This window comes from Oncorhynchus mykiss, chromosome 15 (genome assembly GCF_013265735.2).
Source record: "Oncorhynchus mykiss isolate Arlee chromosome 15, USDA_OmykA_1.1, whole genome shotgun sequence".
Lineage (NCBI taxonomy): Eukaryota > Metazoa > Chordata > Actinopteri > Salmoniformes > Salmonidae > Oncorhynchus > Oncorhynchus mykiss.
The window spans coordinates 22,662,006-22,684,107 of NC_048579.1; the positions used below are offsets into that span (position 1 = coordinate 22,662,006).

General features: G+C 40.3%; 1 protein-coding gene across 1 annotated transcript in view; it reads right to left on the minus strand.

Annotated features, from left to right (window-relative positions):
- Positions 1-14,381, minus strand: part of LOC110489807 (V-set and transmembrane domain-containing protein 2A) — a 32,046-nt gene extending 17,665 nt beyond the window's left edge. Inside the window, exons 1-2 of the mRNA XM_021562728.2 lie at positions 13,683-14,381; positions 12,361-12,530 (exon numbers count right to left, since the gene is read on the minus strand). Of these exons, the coding sequence (XP_021418403.1) occupies positions 12,361-12,530; positions 13,683-13,761 (249 nt within the window). The 5' untranslated portion in view covers positions 13,762-14,381. The remainder of the gene's footprint in view (positions 1-12,360; positions 12,531-13,682) is intronic.
- Between the last annotated feature and the right edge of the window lie 7,721 nt (positions 14,382-22,102).

The window sequence follows — 22,102 nt, forward strand, 5'->3', positions numbered from 1 at the left end:
ACCAAATACTTTTTGACTTTTACTCAAGTCATATTTTACTGGGCGACTTTCATTTTTACTTAAGTCATTTTCTTTTAAGGTATCTTTACTTTTACTCAAGTATGTCATTTGGGTACTTTTTTTCCCCAACACTGGGAATACTGTACATGTAGCTCATGATTGCATTGCATATATTGTTGTGCTGTTTGCATTAAATCTGCATCATTTATCATCTTCTCAGAGGAATTGTAAAAAGGGTTTGAGATAAATCACTCTGCAAATAGTGTAAAGTAATAATGTCTGCATTGCAGTGCTGTTTAGAAGGCATTCAATTAAATGAACATTCCGTAAAAGGAAAAAGCTGAGTCGTGTGGACGAAACAACACTCCTACTCAGCCCTTGAGATGCTCCCAGTCTAGAAACAGGACACAAGATTACGTTTCAAGAAATATGTTCAAGTAAAGCATTGGCTTTTCAAAATTGGCAGAGGCTTGTGTGTTGTGACTCACAGTGGAGAAAAAGACAGGAGATGAAACTGAGCCTTTGGGATCTCAAACATACATAGTTCAAGGAAGAACAACATCTTACAAAAATAACTTCTAGACTACCTCCGGATTTCTATGGATAGATGTTGAAGGAAGACTGCTGCTACACTTTCTATATAGATATCTTCACTGGCATTGATGTTGTTTAATGCGTCTGGGCAAGAAGTGGCTACGTATGGAAAGACCCTTAGTATTTTTTTATAACAAAAAAAGTTTTCAAATACATTATTCACATTCATGTTGAATAATCACTGTAATTATGAAGCTAACTTTAATATGCACAGTCTAATAACACTATAAGCTATTATCCAATTTGATGGAAGTTCATTGGCACATCAATCAACCATTAAAAACATCTTGTGGTATTTCAGTCAAAATCACCGACGGATTACAGATCTTGAGATAGCATAATATCTACAGCTTTTTGTTTTCATAACTACCGGTCTATTCTTAACTTGTACAGTTGTGTACATCATACACTGTGACGGGTTGTACAGTAGCATAACAATCCAAGTACTGTACACACGACCTGTTCATTGACCAATCAAAGTATTTAGCAAAGTATTGACCCATGACCTTCAGAAATTACTTAAGTCTGTAGAAACTGAGCAAAAGTCGTATTTATGTGGCATTGGCACATATTAAATTCCTCAACCGCAATAATACCTGAATACCTCAAATCAATATTATTTTACACTTGCTTAAGGGTTTAAAAGTAAAGCCATGTTTTCCTTGCAATTGGCATACCAAGGGAAGGTACTGTATGTACTGCATTATTGAAAAGCTGTGCTTCACTGGATTTTTTGATTCTAAATGCAAAAGACCCCTTTTAGGCAACAGAAAGTTGAGAGAGAGAGAGAGAGAGAGAGAGAGAGAATATGAGTGCCCGTCTAGAAGTTTTGGGGGGAATCCATACATGCTTTGAAGTTAAAACAGTAGGCTTCACATGATGCAACATATAAATGGGCATCACATACCACTAAAAACAAAACAAAAAAATACAATAACATTGAGACTAAAATGCAGGCTTAGGTTAAATGTTGCCTGAAAAATATCAGAGCCTTAACAATGATGAGAAACAAGCAATCAAATATAATACATGTGCACTAATTACTAAAGTACAGTACCTGGACTGATATCAGTCATTTTGATGAATTATTATCACTCCCTTTGAGGGGATTGATACAATCATACGGAATAGAATCAAATGAAAGAGATTCCAGCTGGAAACAAATACACATATTTCCCTCAATGATGCCAATAACACATATTGTATCATACCACTTCCACTGCTTTGTTTTATGTAAAGCCAACCTAACAGTGGGGTATATCCACATATAGAATGTGTAAACATGCGTTACACAACCACATGATATAACCTGTCACCATAGGTCAACATGAGGGTGTTGAGGCACCACAGAGCAGTAACGCTTAACACTCCTGGTAGCTGGCACGCATGGGTGATTGATACCTCTCCCCCTCAAATAGATATCTGGTCTGCTCCATGATTGACACATCGATTGAAATGACTTATTTCACTCACTGAAAATGGTTTCTCTTTTCTCCCACCTGAGAGCATGGAATCCCAAGATTATTTATCCAAAGTAGACATTGACCTTGAATTTCAAACAGCTAAGGAAACCCAAACTGTGTACAGATACAGTATTGGTTTCTGTGTACACTGTAAAAATAAATGTTGGTTCAACATACAATTTAAACCAGCTACAATATGTTTGTGAGATTGCAAAGTAAAAAAGTTGTTGGGCACACACAGTCAAAAGTTTCTGTGTGGAACATTTTGTTGCGCAAACTCACAATCCTATCACAGCTGCATGCTTTACAATTGTACAGTATGTTGAATCAACATCAACAATCAACATTTGGACACACCTACTCATTCAAGAGTTTTTCTTTATTTTTTTTACAATTTTCTACATTGTAGATTAATAGTGAAGACAACAAAACTATGAAATAACACATATGGAATCACGTAGTAACCAAACAAGTGTTAAAAAAATCAAAATATATTTGACAGCTTTGCACACACTTGGCATTCTCTCAACCAGCTTCACCTGGAAAGCTTTTCCAAACAGTCTTGAAGGAGTTCCCACATATGCTGAGCACTTGTTAGCTGCTTTTCCTTCACTCTGCGGTCCAACTCATCCCAAACCATATGACGTAGCACTCCATCACTCTCCTTCTTGGTCAAATAGCCCTTAGACAGCCTGGAAGTGTGTTTGGTCATAGTCTTGTTGAAAAACAAATGTCTCACTAAGCGCAGACCAGATGGGATGGGGTATTGCTGAAGAATGCTGTGGTAGCAATGCTGGTTAAGTGTGCCTTCAATTCTAAATAAATCACTGACAGTCCCACCAGCAAAGCCCCCCACAACATCACACCTCCTCCATGCTTCACAGTGGGAACCACACTTGCGGAGAACATTCGCTCACCTACTCTGCATCTCACAAAGACATGGCGATTGGAACCAAAAATCACAAATTTGGACTCATCAGACCAAAGGTCAGATTACATCGGTCTAATGTCCATTGCTTGTGTTTCTTGGCCAAGAAATCTTGTTTCTTTTATTCTTATTGGTGTCCTTTTGTTGTTGTTTCTTTGCAGCAATTCGTCCATGAAGGCCTGATTCATGTAGTCTCCTCTGAACAGTTGATGTTGAGATGTCTCGTTTAACTTGAACTCTGTGAAGCATTTATTTGGGCTGTAATTTCTGAGGCTGGTATCTCTAATGAACTTATCCTCTGCAGCAGAGGTAACTCTGGGTCTTCCTTTCCTGTGGTGGTCCTCATGAGAGCCAGTTTTATAATAAGACTTATCATAGTTTTTTGCGACTGCACTTGAAGAAACTTTCAAAGTTCTTGAAATATTCCGTATTGACTGACCTTCATGTCTTAAGATAATGGACTGTCGGTTCTCTTTGCTTATTTGAGCTGTTCTTGCCATAATATGGACTTGGTCTTTTACCAAATAGGGCTATCTTCTGTATACCACCCCTACCTCGTCACAACACAACTGACGCATTAAGATGGAAAGAAATTTCACAATTTATCTTTAACAAGGCACACCTGTTAATTTAAATGTATTCCAGATGACTACCTCATGAAGCTGGTTGAGAGAATGCCAAGCGTGTGCAAAGCTGTCGTCAAGACAAAGGGTGGCTAATTTGAAGAATCCTAAATATAACACATATTTTGATTTGTTTAACACTTTTTTGGTTACTACATGATTCCATATGTGTTATTTCATAGTTTAGGTGTCTTCACTATTATTCTACAATGTTGAAAATAGTTAAAATTAAGAAGAACCCTGGAATGAGTAGGTGTGTCCAAACTTTTGACTGGTACTGTATATTTTTTTATTTTTACAGTGTAGGTCTGTGGAGCGAAGAAAAACAAAACATCTTTCCAATAATGATACAAATTGTGGTATAGAAGAAACTTCTCACTTTCTGCTGAATGATTGCTTTGCCTTTTTCTCTTTCAGACTTAAAATTTGTGTCACAAAACAAGGTGGCGTACCATTGAAATTAGTGATGCACCGAAATGAGATTTTTTTCCTTGCCAAAAAAACCCTGATACCGATAACCGATACTTAAAATTTAAGCAGCCTTTTAACCATTCTAGTACAGTTAAATAGTTAGCATACACATGGATGCAATGGTCTAAGGCACTGCATCTCAGTGCAAGAGGCATCACTACAGTCCCTGGTTTGAATTTTGAATCCAGGCTGCGTCACATCCGGACGTGATTAGGAGTCAGATAGGGAGGCCCACAATTGGCCCAGCGTCGTCCAGGTTTTTCCGGGGTAGGCTGTCATTGTAAATAAGAATTTGTTCTTAACTGACTTGCCTAGTTAAATAAAGGTTACACACACACACACACCACACTGACAAAATGTATTTAGTTGGCATTTACGCATTCCCCATTAACAGTAAAACATAAATCAAAACCTATTTCTTTCACTTACTTGCTGTTTCGTTGTTAATTTATTCAGTCGTTTGATTCTCAACCAGGATTTATATGGAACGCCGTTTTGGTCTTTGCGTGTCAAAAAATATACTATTTAACACTATTTGATGTGTCAAATAACACTATTTGACGTGTCAATTAAGCTTGTTGACCAATCAGGAGCCGAATGTGACTGCACATCACATAATAATTGAACGCATTCATACATTTTTACATAGTTATTACACATTCATTACACTATCACTCGTATTTCATGTCACAACAATTTATCAATATGTATGCTATGATGCTGGTAAAGTTGTCTCGCACACCTACAGTGCTGGCCATAAAAAAAAGCTAGCTAGCTCATGGATGCAAACAATGTTCTTCCCCAAAAACATAGCAAAGCGATATTTGTTTCAGTAGCTATAGTTAGCTAGGTGTCATCATCTAAAATAACCCTAATTTATCGGACCCATCTATGTGAAGCTAGCCACAACAGTGGACTTTGCGGTTAGCCTTCAAAATAAAAGTATGGCATAATTCTACTATTTGTATTCCTTTGCATAACTGTCAATGACATACTTTAATTTTTAAGGCAAACTGCAAATTCCACTATTGTCCCTAATCTTTATTGTGGCTAGATTCACAGCACATAACCCGGTCCGGTCGAGCTTCACTAGCCAGATAAAGCTAGCTGGCTGCTTATAACTTTAGGTTTGGGCAAAAGGGTTAAGTAGCTGGCTAGCTATTTATTTTCATGAACTGAAGTTAAATTTCAATAGGTGAACAACAAGTGGCAACCTAGCTACTACTTACTCACGATGATTCCTAAATCATTGCTAAGAATAATGAAAATGACTGCAGTTTCTACTGATCATTGCTGGTTGTGTTGGCGCTAGCTAGGTACTAAGCTAAAGCTAGCTACCCCAGAAGTTGCGGTCGAACAAATGATGCCAATGCGGTGTTGAAAACACATTGTTCGTGGCTGATGTTTGCATACTTGCAGACTTTTTTGTACAGCTTTGACAGTGCACTGTATCTTTTTTGACACGCAAAGACCCAAACGGCGTTCTGTAATATGTATGTCATGAAGCTAATAGCAGTGACGCTATTACTGTGTAACTCCGGCCGGGCAACATCTGATAAGTAGCGCACTTGGTAGTGTGCATCGGTGCTCGGCCAGTTGGCGAAAGCCAACATCGCCCATGACAGAGAATGGTTGATTGTCAGAAGCAATGAATTCCATTATCTTGGCTTTAATGGATTTTCCCTTCGAATTGTCTCGCTGAAATGTTCTTTCTCTTGCAAATGACTGCTCTATACACATAGCAGACATTGCGGGATAAGTTAGGAATTCTGTGTTGCACGTGTAGTGCAATATTTTACGTGGCGTCATTGCATCGTTATATAGGTATGCACGTCAGCTTTGACATCGGTTTTGCACATCAGCGTTAAACTAGACATCCAATATGTTCACCGATATATCGTGTATCCCAACTTGAAATGCTTAATATCAAAAGTGGCGGGGTGTCTTGGTCGTAGAAGTGGACATTTTTATAATCTGTCAGTATATAAACCTTCACTGGGAGTCCTAATTAGGGGCTTAATTCAAAACTCTTGTTGCTCACTCATCTCCAAATGCATCATGGAAAATTGTTAAGCAAGAATCTCAGCTCGGCTAACTGCTGTTTCGTCCAGGTGGTTTCTGACTCCATTTACCATCAGAGACTGGTTGTCAGCGTGGTTACAGGTGCGTAGCAGCACAGTACAGTATGGTGTGAGTCAGTCAAAGTGCAGGGACTTTGGCGTGTCAGAGGGGATGTGGGTTGAGCTATGACCTGTGTAACCTTCCAGTCCAAGCCCAGCTAAGTGCCTATACTCTTGGACATTTCCCATTCATCACAAAGGACACAATGATCCAGTCGATAATGGCTGTTATTTTCAGCTTTTGCCTTGTGCCCTGTCCATTTAGAGTTATGGCTGTACAGGTGTGACTCATAAACAATAACAAGGCACAGACAATTCTCTTTTTCATTCAACAAAGTCTATCATGTCAGGAAATGGGCGTTTGCTCAGACAATCAAGGGCACAACTGATATGAGGATTATTGGCACATATGACTACATATCCAGGTGTGATCAGTGCCATAACTGTTCTGCACGACCATACATTACTCTGATATCCCCAAAACCACTATCCGGTGGAAGCCATAAGCAATTAAAGATGGAATCAATGCCCTGAATCAAAACAGTGCGACAGCTCCATTATCCCAGAATATAGGAGCCTCTCTCTCTCCCTTGCTCCCCTATCCCCCACCCCCCCCCCCCCCCCCCCCCCCCCCTCTGGGTTCATTTCAAGCTGATCGGGCGGGTCGAGACAGAGAGAGTAGAGAGAGAGAGTAGAGAGAGAGGGATCTGGGAGTGTTGCAGAGGGAGGCTAGCACAGTGCCATGGTCAATGTCATCCTACACATCAAGGGGATTGGCCACGTTTAATCTAATCAGCCACTTTTATGTGCGGACACTCATCTATTTGACACTCGCACCAGACGTCCATGAGATTCATCCGCGAAAGCTCCACAATGGGCTCTTAATTTATCCTATTACAGTAGGGGAGCAGTCAGGTTGATAACACCGGACCACAGTGGGTCACACCTTGAAGTGGAGATGCCACTACACTATAGTCTCTTAATAGGGAGACATGCTGGGCCCATATTCATGAAGCATCTCAAAGTAGAAGTGCTGATCTAGAATCAGGTCCCCCCCTGTCCATGTAATCAGACTCATTGTGATCTAAAAGGCCAAACTGATCTTAGATCAGCACTCTGAGGGGCCCTTACCCCTACTTAACTCTTCACTCCAGCCTCATACCAAACATTATTAACTTTATTTTAGATCTCCAAGACAGGCTCATGATGAATACCTTCCCCAATAATGTAATTAGAATAATGGGCTAATCCATTATGATTTTCCACTCGACATGAAGTAACAAATACATTTAGGTAATGTGCCAACAACACTTTCCTCAAGTGGATATGAGGAAACAGTTGTAATATAGTGCACAGTGTGTGATCTACATAATTCAATTCAATATCATTCTTAGAAGTGCTCCAAAAGACTTTAAATATATAACACCAGAAATATTTGTATGTCCTAACTTAGTTTGGGGTTGTGTTTAATGCACAAGTTATTAGGTATAATCCATAGTTAACAATGTTAAGGTCTATGCACACATATCATGCCATCAGAACAATAATAAGAAAAGGTTTCATAGAGCAGCAGTTGAAAATGTGACAAAACTATTTATCAAGCGTTTGCCCTTGGGGATAGAACATATCCAAATGTATTTGTCCTATTGAAGGAGACTTCTGATTGACATCTCACATCCATATCAAAGTATTAAATAACATACAGTACATGATATCAGAAGAATCTTCAAGTATGATACATGCCTTAACATTGATCTATGCAGTGGACACAAACACATCTCCTCGCTTCTCAACAATCAACAGCCCCTTCGAAAACATATGAGCTGATTCTCATTGTGATGCTGTCGCACTGCAGTTCTGGTTCACACCTCCATCTCTGCCTTCTCCCTGTAATCCTTCCCTGGAACTGAGCGTCCCGGGCCTCCAATCATCCAAGTCCATGTTTCATTTCCTGTCCCTCCGCGATACATATAAGCCCTTTCCTCCCTGTGCATTCTATCACTGCGGACAATGTGGATCTGGGTAGAAATGTCACTTGAGTGTCGCTGCTGTTTCTAACAAGCAGAATTCCACATACTGCAGGGTTTCTGTCCTTTTTCAGAGAAAACACATCTGGAACTCTAAAGAAAGGAGTTTTTTTTGTGTTGTCCTTGAACTATGTTTGTTCTAGTGATGTTTGCCATGTTGGGACACTTGTCATGTCAGCTCCAACTATTCATACCTTGACTCAACAACATCAGTCGGTCACCTATGAATGCGCACACACACACAAACGCATGCGCAAACACAGCATGCACACACATGAATAGACCTTCAGCCAAACTTTCACCTTTCTTTAGTCTCCCGTTGACTTGTTGGACGAGATCAAATGCTAGTCATTCTCTAATTGTGAGTCCAGCCACTATGCCTGATGTCTTCAAATAAGACTGGTTCTGTTCTGATCCAGTAAATTGAATTGGAGGAAGCTGCTGGCAGTGCATGCCAGACAAAGCCTCTTCTCAAGCTTATGTTTAGTCAGATGTACCTCACGCATGGAGAATTGTCTTTCTCTTTTCTCACCAAATATGGTCATAAAGCCAAGAGACATCCCACTCTATGCTGCTCTGCAAGCCTGTTAGTCGTATTCCTTCCTACAATTCACTTCTGTTTGGTGTCTTTTGACAAAAATAAAATTAAAAAAATTGGACACTGGTCAGGGTCATGCAACCATTGGATATTGCACTCAATAACCCTATCCACTGATATCACCACTGTGTTCCTGCAGGGAATTCTCTGAAGGATGTTGAAGACAAGATTGCTGTTACATCCTCTAACTTGCCCAGTGGCTCCGATCCATCTCCTGTGTGAATTTCCCCTCCAGGTGGTCTAACTAATCTGGCCTAACACATGGCAGTTTTACACCGGAGACATCCTCACACTCTTTGACTGTGTCACACTAGTTAGTTACTGTGGCCACCTCAGTGGCCCCCAAGGCCCTCCCGAGGGGCCCCTAGTGAAAGCTGTAAATGTGTGATGTTGACAAAAAGCACTGAGAGACAATTATTATAGTACAAGATTTGCAGCAAAGTATTTGAAAGGGATGTCCCTTCGTTAGTACTGGTCCTTGTCATAATGATTTATAACACGTTTTTGTTCTTAAAGCTTGCAGATAAAGGAGATTACTCCGGAGATTCTCCATGCCATATGTGTGTTTCAGGTAGCTAGTATCATCAAAGGATTAAAGTGAAGAATTACACACAACAAAAATGAGAAAACTTGTAAAGCAAAATGGGGACCTGTATTATTAAACATATTTAACAAAGGAATTAGTTAAAATTATTAAATTAAAATCATCAATTAACTAGCACAGAAGAACCTTGTGTTGGTTCAGCAGCTGTCAGTGACAATGGACTCGATACGGCAGATGGGATGCATACAGATGGCTCTGTTCAAATTACTACTAACTTTCTAACACCCATTGGGACCACGCTAGCCATGAGGATAAGTATCTAATAGAACTCGGTGCTGATAGCCATTTTGTAATGTGTGCCTCTGTTTTTATTCATCTTCTAGAAGCCATTTTGCTATGACGACCTGCAATGGCCTCCCATCATTGTCTGATTGTTCAAATAATTATAATACTCAGCCAGACCCTTCAAATTGCATGTGGCGTTTGTTATTTCCCAGGAGCCTTTGCATCCTTATTGTCTCACGTGTTCTGTATGTTTTTTCTCACCCATCTCTTCATCACCCATCCCTTCAAATGAATTGACTCCAACTAAAGTCACTAATGGTCCAATAATTGAGCCATTCCAAATGAGAAATCAGTAATGTTATTGACACACTGTAATAAGGGTGAAGTAGCAGGGAAAAAGACAAATAGGTGGTAAGCAGGACCTAATCTACTGTACAACCTGTTCCCCACCACCCACATCTTGATCATGTGATCCCGAAAACCTTCCATCCATTAAAGTGGTGTGTCGGTCTCTTAATGAGACCGGGGTCGATGGGAGCCTCTGCATTGTATTGACTCTGAATGTTATTATCTTGGCCAGACAGGGCACAAGGCTCTCGGGGCAGTAGTTGCGAGGGCCGGTGAAGGAGATAGTAGTCTAAGGTCCAGAGGCTTGAGTACAGCTATGGATTTTATGCTTCCTTCTGAAACAGGAAATATGTGCTCTCATTAAACATTGCAATGGTCTAAACTCATTCTCTCAGTATCATGCCAATTCCAGAATTATTCATATTACAATTCTTGGAATACAAAGACCTGCTATACCTTGATCCAAGACAGACATTCTGTACATCTGTGACCTTCACACTTCAACTTTCAGACTCATGTTTTATTGAGACAGGTTAGAAGTAGAGACACGGGGATTAAACCCTGGTCTCCAGTAGGGAGGCATATGTGGTTGCAGCGGGTGTGTTACCACAAGACCACAGGCTTTGGACCACACTTCCTCTTTAACAGAGAAGAAAAGAGAAACTTATCTTATCTCGTTGATAGAGGCTGTGGCACACAATTTCAATCAATGGTTTTAGGCTTTTCAACAACCTAGGAGGACACAACTGTTACCTTGAAGGGAAATCCCATTTGCGTTTGCTTATAGCTACCCTTAATCCCACACCAAATAGAATTACCGGCGAACAGGATTGTAAAGATTTACTCCATAAATTGATTTGATAGCAAACAGTGGACCTGTGGATTAAGCAGATAGCGATAGATCCAGACTTGAGGAGATGAATCCCCTCTTCAACATCAGAGTAGCGGGACAGACCACCATCTTAGCCCAGTCAAACAAGGCAAAGCAGAGAGCTCAGAGCACCATCAACCTCTGCACATGATAGTGTCATTGGGACTATAGCTCACAGAGCTAGAGAACGGACATTGTGATGCCACTTTGATATAGTCAATGTGCCCACCCATGAAGTGTGTTTCAATTGTTATGTTTTTGCCCTAAACTGGACGCTATAGTCTATATGTGCATGTCTGTTCGACTTCAAATCATATTCCACATTCATTAATTTTCTCAGCTCTACTGTTTTCTATGGCATCTTTTATAGTTCCCCTTTATGACTCCTTAGCGTATTTTTGTTGAACCTCATTCCTCGCGAGAGAAAACCACTGCTTGTCATTTCAAACAGATGCCATGAAAAGAATTGGATAATATGAGCTACAAAGCCGTGGTGTGCGTCGATAGCTCCTTCAGCCAACATCTAAGAGTGATGAACCAAATGGATCAAAGCCTTGGCAATGCGGGCATGATGGGTGACAACAAAGGAGCAGTAATAACTGTTTTAAAGCCATGTGGATATCCAAGAACGGGCTCTCTCTATGCATTGTGGTTTCACTGCGAGGAAGATGAGCATTTATCAAAGGAAACATTTCCCTGTTTGATGTCAGTGATGACAAACTGCCAAACTCCCCTAAAATGTACCAGCCATCTGAATAGAGAGAGCATAAGAAGATGCAGACACAAAGTAACTGATCATTATCCACAAGGAGAAGCTGTCATAGGTAGCTGTCCAATGTAGCAATACATTACAAATGCCAGTTGTGTAGGGTCTCAGAAAGTACACTGTTCAGGCTTACTGTATATAATGAGTCAATTTGCAAGAACGTGTCAGTGAAGCTTTATGCTGACTCTGAGGGTCCTACAATCATAAATGACCATACATGCACTTAACTGTGGTCATATGGCCTTATACATACTCCAGATTACATTTCCAAGTCACTTAAATTAGCCCTGGTTTCCTGGGAAATGTACATGTTGACTTAATGTTAAATGCACTTGGTAAAGAAGGCTGAGATGATACAGACCAGTATTATTTTCCCACTGCATCTTATGTAAATCTGTTGTCAAAGGTTATTACAGTAAGTCTTACAGGATAATATAGGGATTTAAAAAGTGGATAAAAACACCAAATCAGTTCCAAGTCAAATACAGGTAGACAGAATCACAGATAATACATTTCATGTAGGCTATGGGAACTATGCTATTCTTGATAATGATAAGCCAATCATGCTAGAATTCACGGCGTTGTCTGTGCCTAATGGGCTTCGGCGAAACTGCGCAACTATGCAGGCATGTGATTGCAATGTGAAGGGGCATGGCGTCATATTGTAAAGAAAGTCCTCAACATTTAAACAGGTATTTGAAACAAGTGAAATCCATACGTACTTCTTCGTCATCATCCTCCTCCTCGCTGTTGCTCGGTTCTTCTGGCGCTCTAATAAACCACCACTGAATCTCCAAGTAAACTGATGCGGTTCCACTCTGGAAGGCGCACGCCATTTCAATGTTTTGACCTTCTTTAACTGTTAGATTGGAGGGGATATCCGTAAACTTTCCTGAAAGAGAGTGAAACAGTCAGTAGAATTACTGTGCGTCCATGGTCGTAGGGCTATTGAAATGGAGGCCTTTCCCTCCGCAACTGTAGCCTATTTCTAACAAACTTATGATATAAAAACGTAAAAAATGGTGATAGTGTATGGCATGCGTGTGTCTTATTCTTTCAACAAATGGCAGTATAATTAAATTGTAGGTGATCGTAATAGTGAACGAAATCCTCGGAAATGGCGGGGCTCCACTATGCGTCTAAAATGTCACTGCGATAGGTATCACATCATTATAATAAAGGGATGCCTCCTAACATATAAATAGCATTCTCAAACATTGACATATGAAATAAATAAGTGACTAAACATGAACAGATATTTGCCAGATTCACTCTCCAATAACTCTAATCCAAATTCATGCGCACAGTGTAATGAAAATAAGACCAGTAACGTTATATAATATAGCCTATAGTGCATATATGTTGAATATATATTTAAGTGTTGACAAATGTTACACTGGTTTAATCCATGAAAACACTCTGAACATCACAATAACTATCACTGTAGCCTACAGTTTTCCCCTGCAAGACTCACTGCGCTTAAAAAGTATTTGCAAGGGATACAGACTATCTTTACCGAGACAGTGGCAGACGTGCAAATGTATCATATTTCGTTTGATGAGATTCAAAGGTAGACAGAAACCACTGAGGGACAGATCAAGAATCTCACTGGTATGTCAACAGAGTAACTGTCAATGGTGCTCTCTGCTTTCCAACCCTGTTTCTGCATATCCGTTACTTTAAATGCATGTCGCGCTCTGTGACTCTACAAAGTTATACAAAGACAGTAACTACAATAAATACTAAATCATACCTAGATGCCATTTTTATAAGCAATCAACAGTTGCGTTTTGTTCATTTGGACAACGTTAGGTGAATGCTAGGTAAGCTACTTTTTCTGCATTTATTTTATAGCCAAGCATAATGGATGTTGCATTCGTTACTTTTTTCAATCGTAATAACCATTATTTCATGTCTGCACTCTGCAGCTTTAATGCTGAAGTTATTCGCACTCAAATGTGACCTATAGGTTGTTTTTACCTAGAACAAGCCCGGATAGGTAAGCATTTATATACTTGTTTTATGACGATATGTTTCAATTTACCTTCAAAGGAGAATCCAAATTGGATACATAAACTGGACAGGAAAACAAATCCAATAGAGTCATGAGAGGTCCACATCATTCCAAAGGGATAATGTCACATCAGCCGAGGAAAAAACGATCTTCCAAAACTGCTCAGCAAATTAAACTGTTGCCATGCGGATATGCTTGGATACAAAATGCCGAATATGTAACATGCTGGAACTATAGCAAGGCTTCTGAAGTTCTTTATGTGCGCTGCCACGGGCTTTGCGGATAGAGACTGACGACTGCGCGCTCTGCACAAGGTGTTGTGAAGTATGTAAAAGAATAGCCTCTGTTCCCAGCTCTCGGTACGTGGCTGTTGATGCAACGTCAGTGTCCAGCTCCCCTATTGCGTGCTGATTGCGTGCCTGGTGCTCTAGCGACAAGTAGAGCTGGACTCAACGGATATGTTCGTAAGTCTACACACCTTTTTACACCTCTGTAAACCCCGTTGTTCACATTCCTTTCAAATGTAAATAAACGTAAAGATATTAAACATTATAGATTGAAAATTATTATCAAGTACAGCAGCAGGAGTGGCGACTTTTAAACCCAGTAATAATTTTAGCATTTAAGCCCAGATTTGTGTGAGGAGAACAAAATAGCTCCACACTTTTCTCAGCAACCAAAAAATGCCAAATAATTGAAGAGACTGAGAGAGCTGTCACTCAAAGCAACATCATAACAGTATCTGATTCTGAAGTGGTATGCGGCATGAAGCATTTACGTATGGAGTGTGGGTGTGTCCATCTCACGTTTAATAGCTACTGTTTGCAGTCAGAGGAGACTCAAGCAGGCACAGAACAGACCCACTGGTACAGAGGCTATAAAACAATATTGTTGCCATTGAGGGGAGACAGCTCAGACAGGGCTTGGACCAGCAACTCTGCAAGTATCAGTCAAGCATACAAGACCCGGACCTCTTGCCAGAGCCTGTAGTTCTCTTACATCCCAAGATGTGTTTCTGGCCAGCGCAAAACCTCAGCGCAGACAAGTGTACACTTGCAATGCAGACTTGAGAGATAATCCCATTGCTGTCACCAGTGTAGTGAAAGGGGGAAAAGTTGGAGTGGAGCTTTCCTTGTCACCACCAGGTCACTGGTTGAAGTCCTGCTCAGCCCATTCTGGCTTTATTGCAACAATAAACTGCAGTATTTATATGAAATCAGACTTAGGGCTCTATTCGAACCATATCGTGGAAGTTCTGCCTGACAGTGTGATTGAATTTAAAAGGCAACATTCCCGCATTAGCAGAGACTGCATTCATGTTAGACACTGCATATGTCGGCTCAATTTCAAATGACCTTTACATTTCTATCACACAATCTATTATGCTTCAGCGATACAGATTGAATAGAAACCTAGATCCAGTTATATACTCTATGGTTGCTGTTGTTGATGATCAGCACTCTCTCTAGCAATAGTCAGTGGGGGGCAGGCAACGCTACACAAAGGGGCTCATCCAGCTCTGGCTCCTTGCCAGTATCCATTTTCTCAACCTGAGCATTCTTCACGAGCTCCTTTGAGAGTGCATCCAGAAATAATTAAACACTTTTCTAAGGTGATGATGTTAGCAATAATTAATTACATTCACATCCAACCACGTTCGTTAGTGTGCATTCGACAATAATACCTTCTCTCTCTGTCGCTCTCTCTATCTAGCTCTCTCTTCCCAGAAGTCATCATGTTAATGACAGCTGGTCATGCAGAACATGCTGATAGCATGTAGAGGCCTACAAGGCCTTGAGCGCCATACACTGGTAATGCTGGTGGGAGTCAATGACAAAGGGTTGGCTAGGTCACCATCATTATCAAGGGAAACAGACAGTCTGCCCTGAGCACTGTGTCTGCACACAAAGGACACCTCTATCCACCATGAAATATTAATAGGCTCCTTAGACATGGTTTGTCATACTGAAATAGCATGTTCCTACCCAGCAAACCGGGAACATTTCCAGAACATTAGCTAAGATTCCCATGAAGTTCTAGTTAGGTTTTTAATCTAACATTAGGATAATAACAACCCCAAAACATTAAAAAAATGTTTTTTGAAAATAAAACACTAAAACATATGGAATGTTATCCTAACATTCACAATAATTTGGTGCACAGCATCTGCAACAACCACCACAGAACATTCCCCAAAAGTTCACATTAGGTTTATAGCTAATGTAATAACACAATGTACAACTAAATGTTTTCCCAAGCAAACCAAACTTGGTTCTGTGAAAGTTCCCATAACATTCCTTAGGTTGTGGCAAATGTACTCAAAATACAAAAACTCTAAAGAGAATACCTAGTCAGTTGCACAACTTAATGCATTCTACCAAAATGTGTCTTCTACATTTAACCCAACAACTCTGAATCAGAGGGGTGCAGGGGGCTGCCTTAATCAACAGCACCCGGGGAGCAGTTGTTGGGGGTTACATGCCTTGCTCAAGGTGAGAACAGCAGATTTTTCCACCTTTCCGACTCAGGGATTTGACCCAGCTGCTGTTTGGTTACTGGCACAACACTCTTAACCACTAGGCTACAGTTGAAGTCAGAAGTCTACATACATATAGTTTGGAGTAATTAAAACTTGTTTAACAACCACAAATTTCTTGTTAACAAACTATAGTTTTGGCAAGTTGGTTAGGACATCTACTGTGCATGACACAAGTCATTTTTTCAACAATTGTTTACAGACAGATTGTTTCACTTATAATTCACTGCATCACAATTCCAGTGGGTCAGAAGTTTACATACACTAAGTTAACTGTGCCTTTAAACAGCTTGGAAAATTCCAGAAAATGATGTCATGGCTTTAGAAGCTTCTGATAGGCTACTTGACATAATTTGAGCCAATTGGAGGTGTACCTGTGGATGTATTTCAAGGCCTACCTTCAACCTCAGTGCCTCTTTGCTTGACATCATGGGAAAATCAAAAGAAATCAGCCAAGACCTCAGAAAAAACATTGTAGATCGCCACAAGTCTGGTTCATCCTTGGGAGCAATTTCCAAACGCCTGAAGGTACCACGTTCATCTGTACAAACAATAGTATGCAAGTATAATGGGACCACGCAGTCAACATACCGCTCAGGAAGGAGACATTCTGTCTCCTAGAGATGAACGTACTTTGGTGCGAAAAGTGCAAATCAATCCCAGAATGACAGCAACGGACCTTGTGAAGATGCTGGAGGAAGCAAGTACAAAAGTATTTATATCCACATTAAAACGAGTTCTATATCGACATAACCTGAAAGTCTGCTCAGCAAGGAAGAAGCCACTGCTCCAAAACCGCCATAAAAAAAGCCAGACTACGGTTTGCAACTGCACATGGGGACAAAGATCGTACTTTTTGGAGAAATGTCCTCTGGTCTGATGAAACAAAAATAGAACTGTTTGGCCATAATGACTATAGTTATGTTTGGAGGAAAAAGGGGGATGATTGCAAGCCAAAGAACACCATCCCAACCATGAAGCACAGGGGTGGCAGCATCATGTTGAGTGGGTGCTTTGCTGTAGGAGGGACTGGTGCACTTCACAAAATATATGGTATCATGAGGAAGAACAATTATGTGGATATATTGAAGCAACATCTCAAGACATCAGTCAGGAAGTTAAAGCTTGGTTGCAAATGGGTCTTCCAAATGGACAAAGTTGTGGCAAAATGTCTTAAGGACAACAAAGTCAAGGTATTAGAGTGGCCATCACAAAGCCCTGACCTCAATCCCATAGAAAATTTGTGGGCAAAACTGAAAAGTGTGTGCAAGCAAGAAGGCCTACAAACCTGACTCAATTCCACCAGCTCTGTCAGGAGGAATGGGCCAAAGTTCACCCAACTTATTGTGGGAAGCCTGTGGAAGGCTACCCAAAACATTTGACCCAAGTTAAACTATTTAAAGACAATGCTACCAAATGCTAATTGAGTGTATGTAAACTTCTGACCCACTGGGAATGTGATGAACGAAATAAAAGCTGAAATAAATCATTCCCTCCACTATTATTCTGACAATTCACGTTATTAAAATAAAGTGGTGATCCTAACTGATCTAAAACAGGGCATTTTTACTAGGATTAAATTAAGTTTAAATGTATTTGGCTAAGGTGTATGTAAACGTCCGACTTCAACTGTACCTGTCGCCAGTCGTACATGAGATTTCAAGTACATTCCCAGAATGCATTTAGTCTGTAATGTAAAGGTTCCCATAATGTTTCATTAGGTTGTGGGAACAGTCTGGTTGGAACATTACAAAATATATCGTATGTACTCAAAACAAAAAAAACTGTCCAGTTGTGTTAAGGATTCTACAATGTTTCTTTTAGGATGCAAAAAACATTCACCTGATGTTAGAGGAATGTTCCCAGGGCCTCCCGAGTGGCTCGGCGGTCTTTGCAGTGCTAGAGGCATCACTACAGATCGAAAGAGGAGCCGCACAATTGGCCCAGGGATGTCCTTGTCCTATTGCGATTTAGTGACTCCTTGTGGTGGGCCGGGCGCATGCATACTGACTTTGGTCGCAGCTGTACAGTGTTTTCTCCGACATATTGGTGTGGCTGGCTTCTGCGTTAAGTGAGCAGTGTGTCAAGAAGCAGTGTGGCTTGGTGGGGTCGTGTTTTGGAAGACTCATGGCTATCGACCTTCGCCTCTCCTGAGTCCGTACAGGAGTTGCAGTGATGGGGCAAGGCTGTAGCTACCATTTGGGGAGAGAAAAAAATATAATGTTCCCAGAACACTTTTTGTCTGTTCTTTAAAGGATCCCAGAATGTTTCTTTAGGTTGTGGGAACAGTCTGGTGGGAACATTAGGGTACATCACAAAAGATACTGTATGTCTCCAAAACACAAAACTGTCCAGTTGATGAATGATGAACATTTTTAAAGTCATGTCCCCCTCATCCTTAACTTTTCCTACATGTGTCAATATAACACACTGTTGTTAGAATCTTAATATCACAAACAGAACTGGAGTTATAAACAGTTTTAGGAGGTACCATGACTCTCCTGTGAGGATCCAAAGATCAGGTTACAATGGATCAACGTCCACCAGACCCCTCTCACTCAGGGAGGGGAGTAGGGATTGATGTGGGATTTTATGACACCTCACGCCAATCGTAAATTGTATGCAGCAGGGAACTCTTTTTGGTCTTCAGGAGTGGTGATTGGGATGTACCTTTGTTACAGAGACATTTTGCAGCCCAAAAACTCTGACGTCCAAAAGGGAACACTGGGACAATATTTCTAAATATCCGGATGTGGAGAATGATGTCAGATGGTCTATGGAACATGAATGTCTATTTTGTGATGTCATTAAAAATGGTATAAAAATGTTACAAATTATTGTAACTTGAAGAGCTTTCACATTGTGTATGTCAGCTTACATATTTTATGTTGTGTAGGAAATATCAAGGACGAAGATACGTTTTTGTTAATAAGATAGATTGTGGTTTTAGTTTTCTAACAAGATCATAGTTTTGATGATACTTTTTCCATTAAGTAGCCACACCCCAAATGAGGTCAGAGAGCTTGTCAGCGTTTTGGAACCGCCCTTTTCGACCAGAGTGCTTAAAAGGATATGGGTAAGAATGAACATATCATACCAGAAGACGTGAGACTGTGGTCCACACGTTGAAATTGTTAGAAACTCAGAAACTCTCAACCTCAACACTAGATAAGAAGATAACCTCAGCTACTAGACCAGGAAATGTGGAGCATTAGCTACACGTGGGAAATGGTTGAAACAACACAGGGTGAAGAAGGTAAACTCACGAGACTATAACCAAACATGAACATGCTGCAGCTGTCTGTGTAAAAGTGCTTCAAACTCTCACTATCCAAGTTCTGAACAAATCTCATTGGAGACCGGACAACTAAGAAGAAGGACATTGTGACCTCTGGTGGACAATCAGACCATGTAAAAGTGGGCCGCGGAAATGCCCACAAAACCCTCTTTCAAGAAGGTTTGGTTTCAACAGTGATAGATGACGAATGACAGCCTTCAACACATAAATACAGTCATTAATTCTTATTCCAAAACCTGGCGGTGGTTCGTGTGCAAGGTATAATGATTAATGTGAAGACAGTCCTAGAATGTATTCACAATAAATGTCCCTTTTTCTCTCTCTATTTCCCCACCCCCTTCTCCATTTCTGTGTAATAAGCCATCATATCTTGTCAGTCCACTAGGGACTTTCGTCTCATGTAAGTGTGTATGTGTATTCTGTGTTATTATCTAGTTAGTTAGTAAATAAATAAATAATGACATCAATTTGTGTAGTACTGAATAATCAGCAACGCTGGGGTTCTTGCGGATCCAGAAAGTTACGACTGTTCAGAATGAGACTGATATGAGGTCATGATTAACAAGTGACTGTTATCGATATATAACATATATATTCTAGAGTTTAATTCGGGAGATGGTAACTTCTACCGTGGTAACTTCTACAACTTCTACAACTTCTACCGTGGTGCCCCAAATTCCTAATGAGTTAATTGTTACATGGTTAATTTAATCGGGTAACAATTAAACATAGTTAGTGGATTAAATAAATAAAAGTCATCAGATTAATGTAAGACATGACAGAAGGCATGTCATTTCTTTAATGGTTTTCCCCGGCCTACTCCACTCCTTCTCCCGAGCTCCTACTCCCGATAGCTAAATGTGCCGTGCCCAGTTGATAATCACCCCGATAATTGCCTCGAAACTAAACCTAAACTATACTGAAACTAATTTCACACATATAACAGATGAAATAAATTAAGTATAGTATGATAGGGAGGAAAGGGGAAGAATGGGTGACTTGATGAGCGAGGGGAAACGAAAGATGCATAATTCTGTGATCCCCAATTGTGAATGAAGAACAGCACGGGGCATTCTATTCTATTTATCTATTCTAATTATGATCTCAAAACGGTGTACCCTATATCAGTCCACCGAATCCAAGCAGCATTATTAGTCTACTCTAGGACCTCTTGGAGTAGGCTACACAGTGAGAGTGTGCGTAATTTACAATGGCAAGACTCAGACAAATGGATCATGCTACAAGATCGGAATAAAAATGACTCAGATGGCAGGGAAGAAATGGATCATGACATCGCTGATGATTATTATTCTGATTCATGCTGAACAGCTTTCCATGTCTAGGAAAGGATCCATATCAGGCAGCAATTGAACGAGTGTCTGATGAGTGTCTGATAATGTTTTCGGATCAGATGGAATGGCTGTATTAGGTGGAACGAGTTGCAGATGGCCTGTTGCTGTGTTCTACAACATGCTTGACTTGGCTTCTATCAATGCACACGTGTTGTTGCACGAACAACATCATAAGCAGGAGAGAGTTCACCATGAGTCTGGCACAGGCTACATGAGAGACATACTGTATGAGGGCCAAGGTTGCTGCAAAAATTCCACACGAGCGATTGTGCGAGCCAAATTGAGCATAGATCCCAGGGAGGAGAAACTGCAAGGTGAGCAGATGCATTCGGAACAGAATCCATGCCATCCGTTTCAGGTGCAAGCGACTTGTTTGTATGAAGTGTTGTAAACAAGTGAAAGGGACAGTGGTGACTGTTAGGACAAGGGATAACAGCTAAATGAGATCCAACTGTTGCGTATAGATGCACAACTTACTGTAAGCACAAGCGAGGTCACAAATAATGCGTCCAATAACTGACAGTAATATACTATTTTTGACTACTGTCATGTCGACACCTATGTTCATTATGCCATTATTGCTTTTGTGCTGATTTTCACTATTCACAAGCACATGTGGTGCTTATGCTGATGTTTGGGCTTCTGATATTTACATCATTGACCACGTGTCTTGCGGTTTGGGTATTTTGATTTGTAATAGCTTTTTGGTATTTTATGAAATACAGTATATCTGAAAGTAATGCTAGTAAATAAGCATATTTAGGAAAATTCAGGGCAGATGGGTTGAAGGTTCTTATTTAAATAAAGTTATTGAAATGACAAAATGGTCAGGTTGACCGTCTTGGCTGTTCTAGTGTTAAAGCTTCCCAGAGCAGTTAATTCAGTTATGGGTGTTGTCTGGGGTGTTGTAAGAATATTATTGTGACATTCACATAGGTTGCACAGAACATGCCTACAATATTGCAAAATGTTCCAGTTTCCAAATAAGTCAGTCATGACGTTCATAGCACGTTTGTTTTAGATTTAACATCATTTTCCATTGATGTTCATGCAATATATGTCACGTTCTGACCTTTATTTCCTTTGTTTTGTATTTATTTAGTATGGTCAGGGCGTGAGTTGGGTGGGCAGTCTGTTTGTTTTTCTATGTTTTGGGGTATTTCTATGTTTCGGCCTAGTATGGTTCTCAATCAGAGGCAGGTGTCATTAGTTGTCTCTGATTGAGAATCATACTTAGGTAGCCTGGGTTTCACTGTGTGTTTGT